The sequence below is a fragment of the Gavialis gangeticus genome, unplaced genomic scaffold (assembly GCF_001723915.1).
Source record: "Gavialis gangeticus isolate Ggan-Ray unplaced genomic scaffold, GavGan_comp1, whole genome shotgun sequence".
In the NCBI taxonomy this organism is placed as follows: Eukaryota; Metazoa; Chordata; order Crocodylia; family Gavialidae; genus Gavialis; species Gavialis gangeticus.
Genome location: NW_017729004.1, coordinates 7,989,139 through 8,014,000, shown reverse-complemented (window position 1 = coordinate 8,014,000; position 24,862 = coordinate 7,989,139). Strand labels below are relative to the sequence as shown.

General features: G+C 44.6%; 1 protein-coding gene across 4 annotated transcripts in view; it reads left to right on the top strand.

Moving 5' to 3' along the window:
• Positions 1-24,862, top strand: part of ADCYAP1R1 (ADCYAP receptor type I) — a 273,151-nt gene that overhangs the window by 110,078 nt on the left and 138,211 nt on the right. For all 4 annotated transcript variants that reach the window (XM_019508076.1, XM_019508075.1, XM_019508074.1 and 1 more), the window contains exon 3: positions 7,871-7,976. In XM_019508076.1, the coding sequence (XP_019363621.1) occupies positions 7,871-7,976 (106 nt within the window). The remainder of the gene's footprint in view (positions 1-7,870; positions 7,977-24,862) is intronic.

Sequence of the window (24,862 nt, the reverse complement as noted above, 5' to 3'; positions counted from 1 at the left end):
GGCTGGACAGGTCTTGAACCAAAGGAGCTTCAGTAAACTCCCTGGAGCCTTTGTTGCTTGTTGCACCGAAGAAGCCTTTAGTCAGCTGGAGAACTGAGACCTCCAGTCCAGAGTGAAACTTCTCCAGAGTCTGGAGAAGTAAGACCCACTTTCCCTGCAAAGTCATGATTTGCTTTTCTTCTACGGTTCTACGGTTCTTCTAAAGGTTCCTCATTTAAAGTGTTTTGCATTATCCATATCTTTTCCCTCCTTCCCAGCCTATTTTTAGGGTTATGCTGCCTCATTTTATTGTGGTGTTTTGCTGACAGGTTACTTAGGTACTCCTCCACTTGTTTCTTGAATAGCTCCCCCCCCCCATACACGCTTCCTTTGAGCATTGACACATTACAGGTCCTTTTCAAAGGGAGAGACTTACCGAGAAGGCTGGTGTACAGAGTTCTCTTGCAACTCTCCCAATAATATGTTTAATAAAAGAGATGCGCTCTCCTTTGCCTTTTCCCACTTTAACATAGCACCAGAAGCAACGCTTCGTAGCTTTGATGTGAAACCAGGTGGATTTTAGAATGGCAGCATCAAAACAAAAAAAACCATCCATCTTGATTTGCCATCACTGTATTGTGCTCTCAGGCTTCTCACTTCAGCATCCTGTTCTCCACTCCCAGTTCCATCAGTTCTTCCAAATTTCAAGCCCCTTCCAGGGAACATGAGAGGAAAAGCTTTTCAGCAGGACTTGCCAATCAGAGCTGGGGGCTGAGGGAGTAGGATGTATGTTAACACGCAGGGCAAATAGCTTTAATTTAATTAGGGGATTAATTAAAGCTTTCTCCCAGGGGGGAAGAGGAGGCTTTTACAGGCACGTCTCGAGATGGCTGTTTGCTGCTCAGTTCTGTTCCAAGTATGACTCAGATGAGACTCACGTTGAACAGTAACTTCTTGCTGGATTCCAAACAAGATGCATTTCCTGTCTGAGATATTTTCTTTAAGGTTGTATTTAGATGCAATAAAGTGGAAATGGTCAAATAAATAATAACAAGTAATAATAACACTTTGCTTTGCAAAAAGATGAGCAATCCTGCTCAGCCACAAAACAAACTCTTAGGATCCACACAAATGCCAAATGGCCCTTCACCGGGAAATTAGGTTTTGCACTAGAGCAGATTGGCTCAGCGTTGGAAAGCAAAAATTCTCCCAGATTATTCACCTGCCCTGTGCCCCGATCCTGGATTACATTAAGAAACAGAATTCCAAGCCACCAACGAAACTGGCCACTTGGCTGTCTTTCAGGGGGACTCTAGTAGTGTAGGTCCAATAAAATACCAGGGGGGACCCTGTTCACCCGAGCACCTCCCGGAGTAACAAGGAATAATGGCCATAAGTTGTTTGAGAGTTGGACTTGAAGATCTACTTAGGTCCATTCCAGCCCTACCAACTATGAATCTATGAATCCATCTATAGCCCTATAATGCCCCTGCCATGAAGCGTTCAGAGTAAGAGATGCCTGGAGGGGAGAGGGGGCATAGAAAGTTCTTGGAAAGGTAGTAACACAGAATCTGCAGACTGCAAGAAGTGGGGATCGCAGAGGACATTATGGGCGTTTGTACACATCACGTATTTTGTTCTTTCTTGTGCTCCAGTGGCATGCCTGAGTGCACCAGTGGGTTTTTTCGGACACTTTAAAAGTATTTCTGGTGCATTAAAGTAAAACTCTTTGGACATAGTTTAGTTTGTCTTACCACAAATTAAAGTGGTGTGTCTATGGATTTGTTATGTGCAAATACAAAGGCGAAGTCATCTTTGCACCTTCCTGATCTTGAGCTTCTCTAAGAGCTAAAGCAGCACCCAGCCTACTTGAAAGAGCCCTGCAATCTTCCCATGTTTCAGCAGCCTCCTCAGATTGCTGCTGATCGTAGAACACTGCCCAGAATCTCTGGATAGTGGTAACCCATATATGATACCCCCTGAGCTCTCACACCAGACCCTCACACCAGAGCATTCCCAGGGTCCTTGGAAGGTAGCCTGTGGCTGTCCCCACAGGCCCTGTGCCTATGTTGGAGGAGTCTTCAAAGTACTTAGAGCCATTTTATGCCAGCAAAAATGCTTAAAAGAGGGCTGTGGATCTCAGCAGCAGAGTTCAACCAGATGAAAAAAGGTTTAGACATGTATGTGGAGAAATACATTCAAATGTATGTTCAATAAGGGGAAAGAGAAGAGTTGACTTCAGGATCTACAACAGCCTCTAAGAGATGGATTAGGAAGACACTTTTCCTGCAGTATTGGGAAATGTTCCTTTAAGTGGCTTGATTTCAGAGAGAGGAAATTAAAGGAGATGACTGCAGGCACTCATGTTATATGATTGCATTTATAGGTCACTGAATAAGGATGATCTGCTTCAGGCAATCTGGGCCTAAATGCCACATCCTCAAGACAGACAAGGTCCTTTGGGTAAACTGATATACTTTATTAGACCAACTCAAATAGCTGGAAAAATTCTTCTTTGCAAGCTTTCAGGTACAAATTCCCTCCATCAGCCTGACGAAAGGTACTTGTACCCAAAAGCTTGCAAAGAAGGATTTTCCCAACTATTTAGGTTGGTCTAATAAAATATGTCAGATTTACCCAAAGAAACTTATCTGCCTATGTCCTTAGACCAACACAGCTACAGCCTCTACCCCTGTAATATCCTCAAAGAGTGGCATTATTGCAGTTATCTAATACCAGGAGTGAAGCATCTTCCTCTGGCATTGGCTGTAATTGGAGACAGGATGTCAGCCTAGATGCACCACCGGGCAGTTCTTAAGTGCTCTGACGATTGTATTGAGAACGCCTAACTCATGTCAGTGGTGACCAAAAATGGATTTTATAACCAGTCCCTAGAATGAAAGCTTACGTGTGGCTAATCAGGAAATAGCATACACTGCAGGCAATCTAATATACCCCCTATGCAGAATTACCCCTATGGATGACAGCCATTAAGTGAAGTGAATTTTAGATTGAGCTGCAGGAATTTTCTAATCTGCAGTTGGACACACAGTTTAAGAGCCTACCCAGTTTTCATGTAAAACAGTTTGAAAGGTATTGATGCTCCATTGAGCCAGCGGGTTCTGTCATTTTACATGCAATTTGCTTCAAATGTAAGTGTCAGAAGCATTCTGGATATGGTGCTATTGTGACTTGGTTTGAATAGGTTTCTAATGGCTTCACCCTTTAACTTTGGCTGAAGTGTTTAGAAATTGCAGTAGTTAGGTTTCCATTCAGGCCCCCAGACAAAAGCAGAATCAGGTGACAATGTGAGCGCCTTTATGGAGGAAACTTTCTTTGACTGCCAGGACAGTGTTTCTGGAATCACTAATGGTGTGAAATCAGGATCAAGAAAAACCAGAGAATCAGCAATCCTTCCTGAACATCTCGGCTTTTAACACAATGATTTTTGCAAGGTTTGTCCCCATCTGTGACCAGTAGAATTGCTTTGCATTGAAAATGGAGATTAAAGCTAATAACATTGTTTCCTTCCAAAAGGAAGCCTCATTTCTGTAATCCCTTCATTTTTATCCATATTTTGGCAAGTTAGCTTTTTTTTTTTTTAAATGACAATCGTAATAGAAATTGTAATGCGAGGAATTCAGTATGAAGTAAACTATCAAATGCACACAATGAACTAAATTAAGCCCTGGTGTAATTTTGCCAAAGACAGTTGCTGCAAGGATAAATTCATTTAATCAAAGCCCTGCAGACACTTTTATCATCTTAGTGCCTGATCTAAATCCCACCAATGTAGGAGAAAGACTTACCTTTTCATCACTGAGCTTTGGATCGAGCCCATGCAGATAGAAAATGCCAAGATCAAAGAAGAACGGGAGGCAAATGTTATTGTACAATTATTTTAATCACTTCTTTGAGTGAAAAATTGCACAGATCCCTATTACATCAGGACTTTGTTTAGATGAACATACCACCTGACTCCGTAAGTGCTTAAAGGGTGCTGAGGGAGTTGGCTGATGTGATTGCAGAGCGGTGGCCATTATCTTTGAAAACTTGTAGCTCTCAGCAGAGGTACTGGATGATTGCAAAAGAGCAAACAGGGCCCATATTTAAGAAAGGGAAGAAGGAGGATCCAGGGAACTACAGACGACCTCAGTCCCTGGAAAAATCATGGGGCAAGTCCTCAAGGAATCTGCTTCTAAGCACTTGGAGGAGAAGGAGGTGATTAGGAACAGTCAGCATGGATTCACCAGGGGCAAGTCATGGCTGACCAACCTGATTGCCTTCTGCGATGAGATGACTGGCTCTGTGGATGCAGGGAAAGCCATGGATGTGATATATCTTGACTGTAGCAAGGCTTTTGATACCATCTCCCGCAACAGTCTTGCAGGGAAGCTGAGGAAGTACGAGTTGTATGAATGGACTGGAAGGTGGATAGAAAGCTGGCTGGATTGGCAGGATCAGTGGGTAGTAATTAATGGATCAATGTCTAGTTGGGAGCCGGTATCAGTGGAGTGCCACAGGGATCATTCCTGTTGCCAGTTTTGTTCAATATCTTAATCAATGACCTGGAAGATGGGATGGAGTACACCTTCAGTAGGTTTTCAGATGACACCAAGCTGTGGGGAATAGTAAATACTCTGAAGGATAGGGCTAGGATTCAGAGAGACCTAGACAAATTGGAGGATTGGACCAAAAGAAATCTCATGAGGTTCAGTAAGGACAAGTGCAAAGTCCTGCACTGAGGACAGAACAAACCCATGCACTGGTGCAGGCTGGGGGCTGATTGGCTGGGCAGCAGCTCTGCAGAAAAGGACCTGGGGGTAACAGTGAACAATAAGTTGAATATGAGCCAACAGTGTGCCCCTGTTGTGACAAAGGCTAACAGCATAACAGGCTGCATTAGCAGGGAACATTGCCAGCAGATTGAGGGAAGTGATTCTTCTCTTTTACTTGGCACGGGTGAGGACATATCTGGAGTACTGTGTCCAGTTTTGGACCCCCCACTATAGAAAGGAAGTGAACAAGTTGGAGAGAGTTCAGCAGAGGGCAGTGGAAATGGTTTGTGGGATGGGGCACATGACTTATGAAGAGAGACTGAGGGAACTGGGCTTATTTAGTTTGGAGAAGAGAAGACTGAGAGGGGATTTAATAGCAGCCTTCGACTACCTAAAAGGGTACTCCAAAGAGGATGGAGCTGGGCTGTTCTCAGTGGGGGCAGATGACAGAACAAGGAGCAATGGGCTCAAGTTGCAGCAAGGGAAGCTTAGGTCAGTTATTAGGAAAGACTTTCTCACCAGGAGGGTGGTAAAGCACTGGAACAGGTTACCCAGAGAGGTGGTGGACTCTCCATCCTTGTAGGTTTTTAAGACCCGAGTAGACCAATCCTTGGCTGGGATGATGTAGTTGGGACTGGTCCTGCTTTAAGCAGGAGGTTGAGCTACATGACCTCCTGAGGTCACTTCACACCCTCATTTTCTCTGATATTTTGATTCTGTGATAATATTTGAGTTGATTGTGCAAGCTACAAATAAATGCCTGCATTTCCACAAGTTCTGTGAATCAAGCCCTTTTTGTTCCCAAAGGAATTATGGGTCTTGGGCTTAAAATTCATTTTAATGTTATGTTTCTTCTCCCTGGCTTTTTGATTTTTTGTGATATGTATCCATGCACTTTATTATTGCACATATTGTTGGTATTTCTGGGTATCTACCTCAGATGAACTTTGGAATCTGAAATTATCCTTCAGGCATCAGAAAGCTAATTGGAAGGCTGTGACCCATGGAAATGTCTGTTTAAGCTACTATTTAGATTTTTCATTGCTCTTCAATTGCTGTCCAAGGGCTGGAGACTTAATATCCCTGAGCATGAGTGCTGTACAGTAAATGAGAAACACTGAACTTATTGGATTTAATCTGTCGTTTCTTGAGCCTTCCTGGAAAATCTCAGCATGGAAAAAAAGGTTAAGGTGCTACTGATCACTTCACTATAATACCCAATTAAGCACAGAAATGCCCAGCCAAATTGCGTTTTACTTCCAGGAAGTCCGCATGTTTTTAGAAGCAAAGGGTAGACGTGGCATTGACCTCTGGCTCCAGAGAGCTGGGTTCTAGTTTTGGCTCTACCACTGTCTTGCTAAGCCATTTTGTGCCTCCTTGTGCCCTGCAGCGAAAATGCCATTTATCCCTTTCTCAAAGTGGTTTATGACCTACCACTGAACTAGGTAGTGGTATGATGAAACGTGCTATCAAACTTTATTACTAAACCAATAATAGTGTTTAATAAACACAGTATTAAACACGATTAATAATAATGGTATGCCAGCGCTGAAGGAAACTGAAGTCCTTTTATTTTTCCAAAAAATGGGTTCAGCATAAGTGGGGAAGCCTTTCTCCAGTATAGCTCTGCCCCAGCGAGATACAAATCCCTTTCTGTGCTTGTTTAGGCAGGTTTGACCAGGACAGAATGACAATGCTGGGTTTTGTGATCTGGATCCTTTCCCACTACAAACTGGACTTGGCCCATGACATTCAGTTCACACATGCCACCAAGCAGTCACTGGACGGGAATAATGTTTGGGTCCCATCGAGCTGAATGTGAGCCAGTAACCTAGCAACAAACCCCTTTATTGTGCAAAACTTGTGTTCATTTATTTACCGACATTCAGAACGGGAGCACTGGCCAACCCTATTTTTTCCAGGTCCTAATCAGTTCTATGGTGTAGCATAGCAACAGCCGTTAAGTCTTTGGGAGGTCCCATGGGGTTGTTACAACGTATCTTTTCTTGGCCAGTCTAGTTTAGAGAAACAAAGCCCTTAATGTAGTTAGGTCTGGTTTGTGCTGCTGGGAAAATGGTGTTGATGTTTCCTTTTGGGAAGAAAGGTGTGTAAAAACAAATTGTTCTGGTTAACAGAAAAGTGCCGTAATGGAGATGGAGCTGTATTGTCCCGTATCTTTATCCGTCCCCACCCATTGATCATGAGGCTTTCCCATAAAGGTGTAGGGAGGTAAGTAGCAGAACAGATGAGAAATTATTCCCATATGAAATTCATGATAGAGAGAAGTTTGTGTGTGTGTGCACGCACATGTGTGCATGTGTGTATGAGCATATGTGTGTGTGTAGGGGGCAGGGAGGGAAGGGGATGGAAGCACACATCCTCATAATTGCTTCTCTCTTTTTCTGTCTACTGGTTGGTCTACATAGGTTTGTGATCTTGGGCATTCTTCCAGATAGATAACTGTAGTCCTTTGTTTCAAGTGTTACAGGGACATATTGCTGACACCCCGGGTTCGAACCTTCCTTCTAGCCAAAGCCAACTAATTTATCCCAGCACTTGAGTACTGGCAAGTAAAAGGTACCAAGGCTCACACTTGCAGTCTATATGAAGTACAAAATGGAAACAAATTGCATACATGGCAAAAAAGTAAATTGGATCTTAAATATGCTTTCCCTGTGCATACAAAGTCTCGAGCTGAGGCCCTTGTGGAATCAGAGGAATAGGGAAGGAGACTCATTAATTGTGAACTGCATGGTTTGTAGTTAGAGAAAGAGCCTGAGTGGAGCAGCACAGCATGCTTGAAATTGCTGCTCTCAGGCATGCTCAGTTTATTGTTGTAGATATGACCAAGGTTGAACAAAGAAATGTTAGACGTGGATAGCAGGAAAAATTAAATACACAGCTTGTGTGCAAAGTTTAATCTCCATTGTGACCCCATTGCTTGTCCTTCTGTCTTCTGCATTGAGCAATGAATCCATGGCGCACATACATTTTAACTTCCCACAATGTTTTTCTCCCCAAGAAGAGGTCTGCAAGGTTTTTCTGTGTCATTCATGAGTGTGGCTCCCTATCTACTTACCGTACATTAATTGTTCTTCCTTTCTGTTTTTCAGGTCGTGGCAATGCACTCAGACTGCGTCTTCAGAAAAGAGCAGGAGGCATGTCTGGAGAAAATCAGAAGAGCGACTGTGCTGAATCCCATGAATGATTCCTCCCCAGGTGAATTCCAGTCTGGGGTGGATATATGCATCGTGAATGAATGCTTTCCAGAGCTTTCCTTTTATTGTGTGTGGGAGGGATCCACAATACATTGCAAACAAATTGTTATAATAAGATTAGCAACTGAGGTGAAATTAAGGAGAATAGACATTAAAAGGGAATACGCTTTCTTCCATTAGATAGGTGCTTTTAGGGACCTGATCCAAACCCTACTGAAGACACTTGAAAGGTATTAGCTCAATCCCTAAAGAGGGCTCTGTGTTCGTTAGGAGCAGCTAGCACCAACCACTATTGGAGCCCGACTAGTCTATTAAACCTGTGGACGGATATAAATTGTATCAGTTTCAATTTATGTTGGCGTAAGATAGTCTGATGTAACTGTTACGTCTGTCTGCTCCTAAAGCAGTATAAGTAGAGTGAAACCCTTGCAATATCAGCACTGTTTCAAACAAATTTGAATGTAGGGATATTTATCTCATTTATATTGCTAGGGAAGCAGGCAGCTTTAAATTAGAAGAGCTGATATGCCCTCCCAAGTACTGAATCCCTACCCACCACCTTTTACAGTGGTTTAAAGGAAGTGTATAGTGAAACCCCTAATGTCCCCTTTGTTTGACCATGTTTCCACCCCAAAAGCATCAAGGCATGGTTTGGGAGTCTCTCCATAAGCTCTTTGCCACCAGATCATCTTTTGCTGTAGGTTAAGTTTCCTGGGGCCAATTTAGCTGGCTTTTATGGGCAGAATTGGGTAGTGGCACAGTGCAAAGTGGTCCCGTTGGAATCGTGCAGTTCAGCTTGTACAACAGCAACAGCAGGAGCCTGCTCTGTTGTGCAGCTACTTGCTAGCAAACTGAATGCTTGATGAAACCAGGGGAACAAGACATAGGGGAAGCCTTTCATTTTACCCGCAGGCTTGCCCTATTATTTTTGAGATCCACCCCAGTCTTCTCTGGTGCCATAAATGTGGGCAAGTGAGAGAAATCTCTGCTCCCCTGCAGACCTCTAGGTGCAATTATTTGCGGTAATACCAAATGATCAGTTGGCAGTTGCTTCGATGTGGAAATCTTTGGGAGGGAAGGAACCATTAGATCACCTACTCCTTCTTGCATAACACAACCTGGAGAGCGTTATGCAGTTATTCCTCAGCCATTATCCTTGAGAAGAGAGTGCATTTATCAGCCTGTTCACTGATTTTTTTTTTCTCTCTTACATGCCTAAGGAACTCAACTCTGGACAGAGTTAGGACTGGAGCTACCACCACTGCTATGGGGCCATTGTGTCTACAGAGTCCTTCCTCACACAGGAAGGAAGTGATCTCTAAAGACCCCATTAATTCTTGGACTCTCCCTAGGGGTTGCAGGGAGTAGTAGGGGCTGCTTACTCAATGCCCCCTTCCTCTCCTTGAGCAACTGGGTAGGGAAGGATGTCAAGTGGGAACAAGCTATGGGAACTTTTTGGGGAGAAAGCTGCATGCATAAAGGTAATATAATTTATTCATCTCCTAGCCAGGACTCTAAATGCATTTCTTTTCAGCATCTGGGAGGGTAGTAAAGCACTGGAACAGGCTACCTAGAGAGGTGGTGGACACTCCATCCTTGGAGGTTTTTAAGACCCAGGTAGACAAAACCTTGGCTGAGATGATCTAGTTGAGGGTGATCTTGCTTTGAGCACAGGTTGGACTAGGTGTGACCTCCTGAGGTCCCTTTCAGTCCTCATTTGCTATGACTCTGTGATTCGATGTCCAATAGGATTTCCCACAGACTAATGGCCAGTTTCCTGCTTCCAGTGCTAGCTAGTACCAGATGATTCACAAGAAGGTGCGAGAATCACTGTAATGGAGATTTACGGTATTCTCTGCCCATGGGTCTTGTCCTGCTCCATTGAGATAGGTGCATTCTGTTGGCACTCCAGCAGCCTTCTCAAGGTTCAAATGAAGTCTGTCATTTGATCCTCTCCCTCAGCCTTGAACTCTGCAAATAAATCTAAGTGCTGCTATTCTTCAAACACTTACTGGGGTTTCATTTAGGTGATCCAGGGTGCATCTACATGTTCATGAATGCACCTTAAATACTGTACATTTACTTTAGTACTTCCTTAATAATGTACTAACTAAATGTACTGTACCTAGACTTACTGCACAGTAGCACCGGCGCACGGTTATTTAGTGATGCTTACTGGGCATTAGCCTAATAACACTGTGCAGTAGGCTATTAGCACAGTTTTTGCCAAGACACGCTATTGAGCAGTGTTATTAGGCCAATGTGTAGTAAACCTTTTGTGTAGACGTGCTCCCAGCAGAGGAAACAGAAGTTGCTGTATCAGTGCCTTAAGGTCTGCCTGAACTGCCATTGAACTGGGAAACACAGGTGTTAAGTTGACTGTTCCTAACACAATAATATATTCGCTCTGACAGTACTTATGCAATACTTTCAAATGTAAACTAATTAATTCCCAGATTCTCTTGGGAGATGCAGTGTTATAATCCTTTTCACAGGGATGGGGGGAAAAGGAGATAAAACATTCAAGTGATTTAGTGAAGGTCACACAGTAAGATATTAGCAACGTCAGGCTTCGAGCTGCACAAAAGACAGGTTATTCACTGAAAAATACAGTTTCAAGGTAGCTGACTCGATTTCCCAAATTTGAATTTGGTGAAGAGTTTGGGGCAAAAAACCAATAAAATAAAAAAGTAGAAATGAAGTGTTTTGACTTGTTTTGTAATCTCAGGAATTTGGCTGATTGTTCAGGTTAAACTAAAATGAAGCCTTGGCTTGTTTTTCTTTAAGCTTGATTTGACCGCAGTCTCAAAAAAAAAAATTATTTTTTCACACAGCTTGGCTAGGTATGGCTAGGTGGTTGATTCCTTAAATCAAGCCATGCCTGTGTCCTTTATATTATACTTTTTGGAGTAGCTTTAAACAACAAGGGGCTCAGACATACCTTCTGCTAAACTGCATATGCTGTACAGAACCTCATTCTTCACTGGCATAGATTGACCTTGCTCCATTACTGAAACTGTTAGTTTACAGGGGTCGAGGATTGGTTCCTCTACAGTCTCTAGAAAAGGATATCTGGGAGTTCATATGCAATCCTGATCCTGCACAGATCTGCAGTGTGTGCTGAGAACCCAGAGGAAGGATTGCCTGTAGGTGTAGTCCCATATGCTGCGATTGTGTCTATGCCATTGTGAGATGTTAACACAATGCTTGAGTGGCGAATTTACAAAGTCGGGCAGAGAGTGCTAGTGATAGATCTTGCTAGTTAGGAGCCTTGTTGCACCTTGTTGCACAAATGTTGATCGGTGTTAGTGTTAGCTTGGAGTTGGGAGCAGTCTAGAAACCTGCTGTGTCTGTCCCTCACCTGCACAGCTGTGACTTGCTACTGGAGGCCTTGTTGAGCCTTGTTGCACAAATGTTGATTGGTGTTAGTGTTAGCTTGGAGTTGGGAGCAGTCTAGAAACCTGCTGTGTCTGTCCCTCACCTGCACAGCTGTGACTTGCTACTGGAGGCCTTGTTGAGCCTTGTTGCACAAATGTTGATTGGTGTTAGTGTTAGCTTGGAGTTGGGAGCAGTCTAGAAACCTGCTGTGTCTGTCCCTCACCTGCACAGCTGTGACTTGCTACTGGAGGCCTGCTGAGCAGGGGCAGGACTAGGAGCTGTAGCTGTGAGTTGCCCCTAGAGGGCTGGTGAGACAGGGCAGGTTTCGATCCCTGCTCGGTGGGTAGGGGTGTGAGAGATCCTGGCATACTGGAGAACTTCAACTTGGCAGCACATTTGCAGGGAGTGGCCACATCTTAAAGGACCAGGAACTGGGTGGTATGGATCAGAGATAATTCTGCCCTGGAATGGCACAATAACAAGTGCTTAAAACCACTTCAAGGTGTTAATGTGTGGACTACCCAAGGGTTAAGTGCTCCAGGACCTGCCGAAAATTACCTTGTAACAAGGCTCTAGGGAGTCATATTTCTACCAAAAGTGTTGTTTTAAGATCCAGTTGTAAGTGGAAGTTTTGTTTTGGGAGAGAAAGAGAGTTAATGCTAGTATTATATCTAAATCCTACAGTAGTCACCTTAGGTCGGAGTTTGTTCTACCTATTAGGGCTGCATGTAGACGAAACGAGGTGTATGTGTGCACGACACTTTAAAGCAGGCTAAATGCTTTTGCACCACTTTAATGGTGTCAGTGTTTGCACGCCTCGGCGGCGTATTGTACAGTAATTCCAGCTGCTCTAGGAAATTCAGTGGCGCAATGTGCCCTAAATGACTTGGGGCGCAGCAAACTAAACCTTCTCCAAGGAGTTTTAGTTTGCTGCCCCTGCAGCTGCAGAGCGAAGCACTGGGGTCCGTTCAGCTCAGGGGCTCTGCAGGAAGCCCTACAGGCAGACTGGCAGCAGCCCGGGAAAGCAGCTCCACCCAAGAAAAGTGGAGAGCCTGATTTCCGCCCCCCCAACCTGCTTGACCTGCACGGGGGCCCGGTGCTTCTCTCCACAGCTGCAGTGCCCCCCGGGACTGCCCAAGCCAGCTGCCTGCAAGTGAGTGCTGCCTGGGGAGGGGGGCGCAGCTGCTGCAGGGGGAAGCACCAGTCCCCCTCCCCGCTGCAGCCCAGAAACCGCTCTGCCCACCAGCAGCTCGCCCTCCCTACCCTGCCGTAGAGGCAAGTAAGTCAGCAGGGTGTGTGCACGACACAGGGATTTAATCAGCCCTAAATTGAAGCAATATTTTTTTTAAACCCACCGCTTTAATTTAGGGCCCCGGTTTCATCACATGCCCTAGGCGATTAAATGATGCTTAAATGTGAGTCTATTCCACCATACTCAGCAGTCCCTGAAAAATAATTAAGGCAAAAGGTGGATACATCCTCCTTCTCCTTGCTGCTTTTTTTGGTGACTGTGTGTAAAGGGGAAGATGAGGGTGCGTTACAAAAGTAGAGACATTATTGGCTTTTCATGGACCTGAACAGGGTGGGATAGACTCACCCTTGGGTACCTAAGTCCATTTAGATACCATTCATCCATAGGTGGAGTTGAATTTAGTCTGTTCTGCCTAGTATGAAACTCACAGCATCACCGATTATTGTTCTTCATCCCCTATCCTAAAATACGTAGTTGTGCCATCTGCTTTAAAGAAGGCAATTTGAGAGAGGCTGGAGCCGGGCTTTTCTCTGGGACTATAGAAGATATGATTATGAATAATGATTGTAAGATGAAAAGAGGGAAGTTTACTTGGGAGATTTCTGACCATGAGGGTGGTCAAGCATTGGAATAGGCTACCTAGGGAATTTGTGGACTCTCCATCCTTGGAGGTTTTTTTAAGAGCAGGTTAGACACGTGGCTGGGATGGTTTAGTCGGGGATGATCCTGCTGTGAGCAGGGGGCTAGACTAGATGACCTTGTGAGATCCCTTCCAGCCCTACTTTCCTAGGATCCTAAGATACTGGACTCTAGTTTAGAAGGGAGCATATTTCAATGGCGAGTAAAGTGATCCCCATTGCAAGTACACACTGGTTTTCTGGAGGGTCCCAAGAGATGGCTCCAGCTTTTGGAAATGAGTACAGGAAGGATCAAAAAAAAGGTTAAACTATCAAAAAAAAGGTAAACTGTTTCATAAAGCAGCTTTGTAAAATGTTCCTAGCTTGCTCCGGTCCCTCACAGTGTTGTCAGCCTGCTCATAAGAATAGCTTTTTAGCCCTGCCAGCCCTGCAGAGCCAACCACAGCTGTGGGAGAGTGAGCTGGGGTTTACTATGACTCATGCTGTAATCAAGGGACTTGTTAACTAATTGCCACGTGCAGGATCCTTATTAGTGTTGATGGTGTGCCAGCCGGAAAAAAAGTACTGATTGACTTTACCTTCCTGATTACATTAGCAGCAATTGTCCTTCAAAGAAAACCTAAATAACCCTAGCTTTTTCATGCACAGGAGGCACTTCTGCACGTTCATTAATGCTCTGCGGTTACTGTGGATTTAATTTAGCACCTGTATAACCAGGTACTAAATAAATGCACAGTAATCAGAGCTACTGCGCAGTAGCACCAGTGAATGCCTTTTTAGCGACGCTACTGCACAGTAACATAATAATACTGCACAGTAGCATATTAGCACTGTTTGTGCTGTGACGCTCACTGCACCGTGTTATTCAGCTACCGCTCTGTGACTCTCATTGAAACCCATTGCATCTAGAGGCAGCAAGATCGTGTTAACTCTTTGTATAGAAACAGATGTCAACAAATGAAGCGGATCAGCTGTGTAGGGATGTGTCGTGGCCCAGCCGATCCACTTCCTTGGATGAAATGTGCACTGTCTGTTGCCCCACCTGTTGATCTTGCAGGACATCGGGGACACGTTCCCTGCTTCCAGAGACACACCCCCAGCAACCCCTGGGACTCCCAGGATCTCTGGAGCACAGGTTTGTCTCTGAAAGTGGAGAACCCATTTCCCCTGCTTCCAGAGACGCACCATGGAGATTGGCAAGACCATGTCTCTGCAAGCAGGAAAATCCTGGGGGTGGGGGCTGATCCTGCCTAGGAATTCCCAGGGCACCCAAGACCAAGCCCTTCAAGACTGAGGATTGCCTACCTGGGGTGGTGGGAGCATGGGAGCAGCTCCAGCTGCCTGTGTTCTGTCGCTGTAAAAGAAATAGAGATCTGCTACAATAAAGCACCGCAATTTATTGCTACCTTTTATGGCACAAAAACAATGAAAGGAGATGTCTGTTTGCACCCCTAGAGTCAGGGGATGTCTGCTTGTTTTCTGGTGGTACAGCACTAAACACACTGGGGTCCTCATCCAATTTGGGGCTCAGAGGCGCTGCTACTGCAACTAAGATGTAATCATTAAAGATGGAGCCCCCACAATGTTATTTTACAGGATTGCTCTTTAGACTATCACTTCAGTCAAAGAGGCATGAGGCATGCATAACGCAGGCATTATTTAGTTGTTTTTAGCAGGGAAGGTGCGCAATTATCCCATGCTGAACTATATTATTAGTGAGTTTGGTTCTGTCAGAAAGGCTTGCACAAAACCAAAGAGCGGATGGTACAGGTGGTGTTTATCCTTTCTGAGCCTGTAAAAGCAAAAGAGGCCAAGAGGAAATGGGAGACAGCAAAATACATGCTCACAATTCTGGAGGACAATACATAGGTTGGCTTTTTTCTGGAGTTGATTGGTTTTGTGAATGTGCAACGTGATCCTGTTGATTGTAATGGGGGTGCAGCAGTACAGATAGAAAAATACTGAGCAAATCATTGTAATCAGGGAGGAATTGTATTTAAATGCTTTGCCTTTTCTGCAAACTGATGTATTTGGCCAAATTCTCGACTGGTAGTGGTCTTTTTTACATTGCTCAAGTAGAGTCATGTGTTGACTTGCATTGAGTCTTTGTAACCCCCTTGGAGGATTCTGCAGAACTGCTGCCCATCTTACATAACCTGGAAGTGAAAAAAGATTATATGACAAAGCTGCCTGGGGATTGGTCTCAGTGCCTCAGGCTGTCCTTTCCAACCCCATGCTTGTCTCTTGTCCATTTGAAGTGATACATCCATTTCCATTAATTCTCATCAGTTCAGTGCCCTTGCCTCAATTGGTAAACATATATGGCCCCGATTTCACAAGGGTTTTAATCACGTTACTAGCATTAAACATTTGGCTAAGTTTCATTGGCTTCAACAGAATTAATGTAGGTGTCTTAAAGTTTCTTTGAAGATATTGAGACATAAGCAGGTTCTTAAATTTAAACTGTGTGATGAGCAGCTTTTCTGAATAGAAGCCTTAAATAATTGCCATTATCTCCCTATGTAGTAAGACAAGAATACAGCTCACAGAAGATTTGTAGACACTCGTTCCTTGTGCTTTGACTACCCTAGCAGTAGTTTCTGTCAGAGAGTTGCTAGACCTGGAAAGAAATGTTTTAATAGGCCACGCAAAGTGCCTTCCTTGTTAGCATTACTTCTGGAGAACCTTGGAATAAAAAAAAAAGAATAAAACACATGATCAAATTTCTTTTTTTGTAAGCACCCATTACATGCAGAATAAGTAAGAACAATACGAGTGAAGTAGGCATGGAGTGGTGTGCGATTATATAAATTAGAGTGATATAATTCTTTAGAAATTAGAGTGATATAATCCTTTAGAAAGATCCTTTAGAGTGATATAATCCTTTAGAAAGAAAACTGGAAAGAAATGTGTAGTCGGTATCATTTTTAATTATCCTTTTATGGAAAGTGCTGGTTTGTCATCCTTGGAGATTGAGGTGCTCCACGGATCATTTGAGTAGACATAGTGTATTCAACAAGCAGCACCAATACCCTAAACAGTGGTTTCCAATCTGTGGTATGGGTACCACCAGTGGTACACATTAACAAATTTATTATAATTATTTTATATGACAAAAATTTGCTGGTGGTAATTAAGGTTGCATCGTTTTAAATTGGTGGTGCACAATCCGTCAGTTTGGGAACCGCTGCGTGACACTTAGCCTCACCTGTGCCCCATCTCCACAACAAATCAGTCCTTCACCTGATCCTGCCAGGTCTGATAAAAGTCTGATTTTCAGTACTCACAAGAAAATGAATTTGCTGGATACCAAACTGAGTAGACTGCAGCTTTTCTTCAGAGGCTAATGACAAAATGGGCAGTTATTGCTAGCGCTGGTATTGGTTTTACAGTAGAAACAATTGTCTACTGTGCTGCAGACTTAGATGACCCAATCTATTTCATATAATTCACTGAACAGTGTAGTAAAAATGTGTTTTTAGTATTAACTCCAGCTGGGTTATAGCTGCTGACCTCAAGTGATAAGGTTCCCATCAGTTGTTGCTAATTCCTTCCCTTCTTCAGGGGATCAGCTGCTTTTCCAAACTCAGAAGCATTGTGACTGCCCATCACCGGGGCTAACCTGTGAAGAACGCCTGGCATGCAACACCAGTGACCATGCAGGACAGATGAAGATATTGGTGATGCATAGCAGATACACACAGGTGCAAGTGCACCCCTTGAGATCGGCCATGCACCCCCCTGGAAGCACCAGCTGCAAAACCGGAAGTGCACTTCTGGTTTCACTGCTGGCTTGGCAATTGGCTACTGGGGGTCCATCCCGCCCCCGGTCGGTGATCTGCGCCCCCCAGACTTGGGAGGCACCAGCCACCCATGGATGAAAGTCCTGACATTAAAGACTGTTCAGTATAGACATCACCTACTACATGGAGTCTGGAGTTGTGTTGGCTTGCTTCAGTAAGTTAGAGGGTTTGGTCTCCAAACCAATTTGTCTTCCACAAATTGAATCTCCACGTTGAAACCTGAGATTTATCTAACCACCCCATCTTTTGACATGAGCTGCCATGTTACCTGAGTGCCGACGCAGGTTGGAAGGAGCACGTGCTGCACTTTCTCTTTTTTTTGAGGCAGAGGATTCTCAGGACAGCACAGAATTAAAAGAGGTGATTTTTTTAAATGCCAGTTTATGAGAAGGAGAAACCAGAATTGCACTACATTTGATTCTGGCCAGTTGGAGAACATACTGGGTGTACTTACATGTGCAGTTAGCACCTAGCAATAAACTCCAACATGGTTTGCACCTGAGTTTCTTGCTCCCAGGTGCAGAATTTACATGTGCACCCAGGACTGCAGCACACTGAGCTGGGGCAGAGCTGGCGGAGGGTTTGTGGGGTTAGCCTGCCGACCTGGAGCTGCTCCACCCCAGCTTAGTGTGCTGCATAGGGGTTGGCTGGGGCATAAGCATGTTATAGTGTGGGGCTAGCCACCAGGCAGCCCCCTCATGCCCTAGCCAGCCCCAGTCACTATTAACACGTGAATTTTGGTGCACATAACTACTCCATTGTAGGATAGTACTTGTCCTAGACAGTACTATCCCACAGTGGAGTGAATTCATTGTGCACTCTAATATGGGCACTAGGGGTGTGTGAAGTGGGCCCTATTTTATTCGGATTTGGATTTGGCCTGAATCAGGGACAGTGATTTGATTTGTTGATCCGGATCACTGTCCCTGATTCAATTCAGCTGAATCCAAATCTGAAGATTTGATGCTGATTTGGAGAATCAGCAATTCAGCCATAGACACAACTTTAAATGTTTTTTCTACATACCTCAAGGTGCCAGCATGGCTTGTGAATGCTGTGATGCTGGGGCAGATGGAATATCCCACAGGAGCGTGGGGCGGGGGGCTACACATGCTCGGCAGCAAACCCAGAAGTGGACCAGAAGTACTTCCAGTCCACTGGGGAGTGCACTGTGCCCCTCCCCCCCCCACACCCACTCAGCTCAGCAGTTGGCCATGGGGTGACCCTGGGTGCCCCCCCAGACCCAGAAGGCACCAGTCGCTGAGCCAGGAGGGTGCAGAGGGGCTCCTCAGCACGTTCCCCAGTGCCTCTGGTCCACTTCCTGGTCTGCTGCCGAGCCCGCTGGGGAGCCCCCCATGCTTCTGTGGGATGCTCCATCTGCCCCAGCATCACAGCATTCACAAGTCGCCTGCTACCTAGAGGTATGTAGAAAAAACATTTAAAGCTGTGTCTATGTCCAAATCTCCGATGCTTTCCAAATCTCTCTGAGTCAATTCAGAGGGTTTCAGTTCGATTCGGAGAGATTAAAGGGTCCTCTGATTCAATTTGGATTTGGAGATTTGGCCACCAAATCGGGCCGAATCTCCGCTGAATCCAGTCAGGGACCGAAGCTTCACACAGCCCTAATGGGCACATATGTAGATGGTGACACTTTACTGCAGAGTTGATTAGTCAGCTCCGCAGTAAAGCGTATGTGTAGATACCCCCACTGTTAGTTAACCTGACACTTAGACAAAGGGGTATTATAATGCATCTATGACATTCCAGCTCTATTTTGGAAGTGTAAAGTGGAATATACTTAGTGCATGGACCTTGTGCTGCTTCTTTGCAGATGAGTGAATTTTAAAAGAACACAGTTAAAAAAGGATACAGAACATCACCAAATGCACTCCCTCTATTTGGATAATTGTAGTTAATTTCTATGTTATGACAATCATAGTCATAAAGGGCTGTGGTGGCAGAGTAGGCATTGCTTTCTTTGCTCCAGCTCTAGAAATATGGGTTTAGATCTCAGTCTAGACTAGTGCTGATAGCCGCCTAGGTGACTTTGTTGTAAATAGGTACCTGCCTATTCAGCCTGGAGAGTCCAAGGTTGCTAATTGTGATGTGAAGCACATGCCTTTTGTGCCTGCCATTGATTAGTGAAACCAGTATGCCTGCATCATGTTAAGCGTGGGGCAGTAGCTTAGTAAACATTTGGCTGGAAATATTCAGCTGTAGCATTAGGAAAGATAGCTTACTTATTTGTGTTGCAGTAGCATCCAGTGCCCTAAATTCTGGATTAGGCTCTTGCATTAGGCATTAAACAAAGACAAAACCGAGGTGGTTCTTGCCTTGAAGAATCCCCAATCCAAAGCTTGTTTAGACTTTAAGAAGATTTACTGGTATAAATTTACTGGCAATACTCTCAGAGGGTAGTCTGTGACTAAAACAGCTTTGTGTTTTGTTGCAGCATGATGTTCAGAGTAGCTCATGGTCCCTCATGCATCCCCCTTAAAAATAAATTATTCTATAGATTTTATACCTAGATAGATCTAGATGATCTTGTGATGTCCCTTTCAGTCCTAATGTCTCTGAAATCTGTATAGGTAGACATATAGAAAGATATTACACACATACACCTCCCTCCAAAATTTAAACCAAGAACTTCATTATATTAAATTGCACAATCAATAATAGATAATATTGAGAGAGTATACTACTTTGGACTCATCACAGATTTTTCATATTGAGTTTTCCTTAGCAACACTAAGCCTGATTACAGTAGGAATTGCATTTAATCATCTTATTTCTACCCTTTTTGTTCATTGGAGCCTTAAGGTATCATTTTCTTTGGTGAAAAGAACAAACAGTAGGTCAATGTGTGGTCTGGTCAGGAGGGGTTGTGCAAGGATGCACGAGGTAGGGAGATCCAGCCCCATCCTTGCACAGTTTCCCTGAATTTCCATGGTAACCAAAGGGCAGAAAGGTCAAGGGAAGTGAGGCTGCATGATCAATACTCATGACCCGTTCCCTTTCAGTTTGTAGGCAAACAAGAAGGAGGAAAAGACAGGTCCTTGGCTTTGCCCATAGATTGCTGACATGTTCATTTATCACTGATAACAATAAAAAGACTTGTGCGGGTATGAAGCACAGTCCCTTCTCTGGGATGCTCCTAGCAGGGCACATACATTTTACCTAATTTTCCAGGCTAGAGTTTAAAGACAGAATCTCTAGAAATAAGGAAATTAAAATGGAAAAGACCCGCTCTCACTTACTTGTTCACCAGAATAGTTTATAACCTATTCTGAAGTGTCTTGTCCTGTCCACTCTAATTCTCTGTAACACGCTACACAAAAGTGGGTGAGATGCTTGGGTCTCTGCTGTTTTGATTTCCTGTATGGCTCTAGTATGTCACCTGGCGCCTAATATGAATTCTGCCACTTTGAATATTGGTGTTTGAAGTTTAAAGGGTTCAGCGATGCTGTTAAAAAGTTTCTTTGCCCCTATCTCTCATACCACTGATGCAGTTTGTCTTATGTTCTTTAAAAAGGACAATTTTCTTGACACGTTTGTGAAGCTGCCATGGGCATACTTTCCCCAGATGCTGTTAGACAATGGCCACATACAGACATTCAGTGTCTACCAGGAGAATCACTGTTCTTATGGTAGAAAATAAAATTGTGTAGATGTTCAGTAGATGTCCGGGCAAAAGTGACTGCTCCAGGAGAAAAATAATCTGGGAACAGAGTTAAATTACTCCCAGGAGTTTCTCCTGGGAGACTGACTATCTGTATGGTTTCTCTGGCTTATCTCCTCTAGGAGACCAGCATGAATAGAACTACTGGAAAGGCTCCTGTGCCAGGGTCACCCTGGTGCAGAAACAGTGTGGGGGGAAGCTGATCCCTCCCTCCCATAGACCAGAAAGAAGGGTAGGAATTCCCAGCGTGAGAAGGAGGCAGGTCCTTAGCCATATTGCACCCTCTGCTCAGCTGCTGAAGGCTTCTTTTTGCTGCCCAGGTGCAGAGCAGAGCAAGATAGACCTTTTTCTTGCTGCAGCAAAATGCCCCCAACCTCATCCGGCATTGCTCTGGGTCATCTCAGAGCAGTATGGGGTAAGGCAGGCTGCCACGAAACCTTGCCACAGTGGTTGCATGTTCCCCCCACTCTCCCTGCACAAGAAGTGCAAGGATCAGGGCTATTCTTCCGTAGCAGGAACACCCCCCTCCTGCCAATCAGCTTCTCAGCACCTGCCAATTGGCAGCCTTCACTTTTCCTAGGCAGGAGGAGAGGACAGGCTATCAAATCATGGCCTCCCCTCAGGGTAGGGTGGCCCATGGAGCAGCCTTCTAGTGTCTCCTGGATGGAGACCTAGCCTGAGAAGCTCTCCAACTATGGGGATGGAAGAACATCTGTGCAGGCCAGCTCCTGGGCTATTTTTCTGCAAGAAGAAATTTCTTGCAGTTGGAATGAATGTCTGTACGCAGCCCATGAGAAACGAGAGAACTCTTTCCACTCTCCTGTTCATGAGAAATTTCTGGTCTGTTTTCTTCCCCCTCCCTAACATCTTATCTAGCATGCAGGTTAAATGTAAGCCATTTTTAAAGCTATATTCATTCTTGTTAGAGCAAAGAGAAAGGAAAATGAAAAAAAGGTGTGCAAACAGTACAATCTGAAAAACACTAGCTACACCTTAGAAGGGTAGGAACACTGTTGAAGTCAGTGGATGTGTCTACATGAGATGCTTGACTGTGCAGTAGGCTAATCTACTGCACACTAAAGCGTCACCATGTAACCGTGCACAGCAGCTACTGTGCAATAATTTAGTGTACTATGCAGTTAATTAGTACCTGTAAATACAGATACTAAACTAATTGTGTAGTATTACTGTGCAGAAGCTCTCATGTAGACACTTCAGCAGGAGATTCGGTCCTGGTGCTGCTCAGCTCCCAGTCCCCCGCAAGGACCCAGGACCCGATCAGAACGGGGACTGGGTTCCCCCCTGTACTCACCCCTGTTCTGGTGCAGCAGGGTTCCTGGTTCCCCACAGGAGCAGGGAGCTGTGCAGCTGCAGGCCTGGGAAACTCTTGCTTCCCTGCTTAGCCAGAGGTTGGCTGGAAGTTGTCCCACTGGTGGGGCAGCTGGCAGTGAGGGGCTGAGAAACAGCTGCAGGGGAGGGGACACTTTCCTAGTCCCAGGGCATGGGGTTGAGAAATATTTGCCTCCCCCCCCTCCCCCTTCCCAGAGTCCAGGGCTGACCCTTGTGTCCCTGCCAGCTTGGGGCTGGCACCTGAGGGAGCCTAGAGCTCTCCCTGTCTTGCATATGGTAGGAGAGCAGGGAAGGAGTATTCCTTCCTTGAACTGCTCCTGTCAGGAGCAAATTTGCTTCTGACCGCTGCATGTGTAGACATCTCTGCTCTCACGGCAAGCTTGCTGCACAGTATTTTAGCTTTCTGTGCATTAATTGCACATGTAGATGCACCCAGTGCCTCATATGCTTGTCTCTGAGCCTATATTTTGTGTCAAGATGTTAGGATGATTGGTACTCTTGACAGGTTGATTAATACCTTGGTGCCATAGGTATTTAATGATGGATCAAGGCAATTACCAACATCTCTCACTGTAAGGTAAATGTGTGTTTTGGGAACCAAACTGAAAGCACAGCAGCTTTGCTTTTGGTTCAAGCCTCCAGCAATATGCGTGAGTTAAAAACTTAGTTTCTTCCTCTTGTTGTTTATCTCATTCAATAATATATCCAGAGTTACATTTGACTTGGTGTGCTGTGGAGATCTTTAACAAATTGTGACTTTTAATGTAAAATATGTACACACGCACAAGGGTGGGGGGGGGGCTAGAAAAAAGAAATAGGTTAATGATTTCTTCATATCCTATTTCAGTGCAGTGCAAGCTACAGTGGGGGCTTGATTCTCTTGCACCGAGTATGCACATCTAGTTCAACAGGAATGATTTGTGTGGAAGGAGCACTGGGCTGCACTCCGCATTTAGGAGATGATGAGGTCTCCAGGAGCAGATTGTTGAATCCTGGTAGACTGTCACGCAGAGGTGTTCTGCCAGTTCCAATCTGTCTGGTGATATCCCCTTGCATTGCTGATTACATTAATGGCCTGATTTCCAGAGGCACTGAAAGCCCAAAGCTCCCATAGCAGCTGCTTAGCACTTTCAGAAATCAAATCATACATGTATTGCTTACCTGGTCACTAGGATTGCAAGGGTCAATTGTGTAGCTGCTTCTCAGAAGAGCCCAGCAAAACAAAGTGAATGGATCACCAGCAAAACAGAAAACAAAGAGATAATGACTCTTAATTTGAGATTCGGGAGAAGTGGCAAGATGGGAATAATTTTAATGCCTTTCAGCAGAAAATAAACAGTCCAGGTGTTAGAGAGAGCTGAATGTAGAAGTCAATACTGACTGAAGTGGCTTGAACAGTGGAACGATAATTAGAGTGTGTAATAATATGCCCAAAGCATGTGCCAGCAGTAAAGTCAAAATGGTACAACACAAACAATTAATTAAAAAAGCAGTGAATGATTATTGTATGCAGTTTGGGAATAGGCGTTATCTTTGTTCCCTAGACTTTAGTGTACTTGAACCAGTTCCAACGTGTTGGTCATAGAGCCAATTGACTGATAATTCTACCCCTTTGCTGCCAACCTGCAAACTACTTAATGCACAACCTATTTTTATAATCACTGAAAAAGTGAGAGCAAAATTAAATACAGTACTTCCAGTTGGTAGGACTATATCACCATCTTCCTCACACAGGATATACCACCAGCCCTGATTTATTTTTCATTATTTTATTTTTAGCTTCAAAACATTAAGAGAGATTGAGATGCTGTCACCTGCAACACTTGTTTAATCTCTATACCTGGGCATGTGAGGTCTTGTTTAGATCACAAATGGAGGATGGCTTCTTGGGGTTTTTAATTCCCTTTACACCTATGGCAACAAGGTGTATTATTTATGTATTAGAAGTATATGCTGTCCTTACCAACAAAGGATCAGGACACCTTACAGTAGGTGGTAGAAACAACATATAGAAACAAATGGAGTAGAATCTGAAACGAATGCTCCGTAAAAGGTACCCACCAGCATAGTCTGGCTTGCTGAACTCCTGTCCAAATAGGAGAGTCTTACAGAGTGTCCAGGCTCAGGATCTGGTGAGCTGCAAGAAGAGGGGCGATCCAGAGATGAGGAGCAGCTACTGAGAATGACTTCCCACATATTTTTGCTAAATTAACCTGACACATTGATGCTACTAGAGGGAGGTTGCTTCTGGCTGATCAAAGGAGTTGCAATGGGGGAAGGTGTAGTCCCTTAGGCGCAAAGGACCTAAATCATGCAGGGTGTTCTAAGTGAAAGCCGTACCTTGGATTGCTCCTGGAAAACTAATAATAGCCAGTGCAGGCTTTGGAGTAGTGGAGTTATGTGCTCCTGATGGCACATCGCTGGCAGAAGGTGGGCTGCTGTGTTCTGCACCAGCTGCAGCCTCTGAAGGGCCCTCAAGGACAGCCAAAGTTGGGCGCATGACAGCAGTCTAGCCTTTGAGCTTACAAACACACAGATGATGGTGGGTAGATCTGAATCTGAAAGAAAGGGGCACAGCCTTGTCAATAGATGCAGTCTGTGAAAAGCACTCCTAGCCCTGGTCACCACCCGATTGTCCAGGTGCAGCAAGGAACGTACGAGGCTCCCAAGGCTGGGAACCTGAATGGCAAGGGGAGGCTGAATCTCATCAAGGATAGGTCCCCAAACCAGATCGAGCTGCTTGCCCACCACCATCACCTCTGTCTTGTCTGGATTCAGTTTCAAACG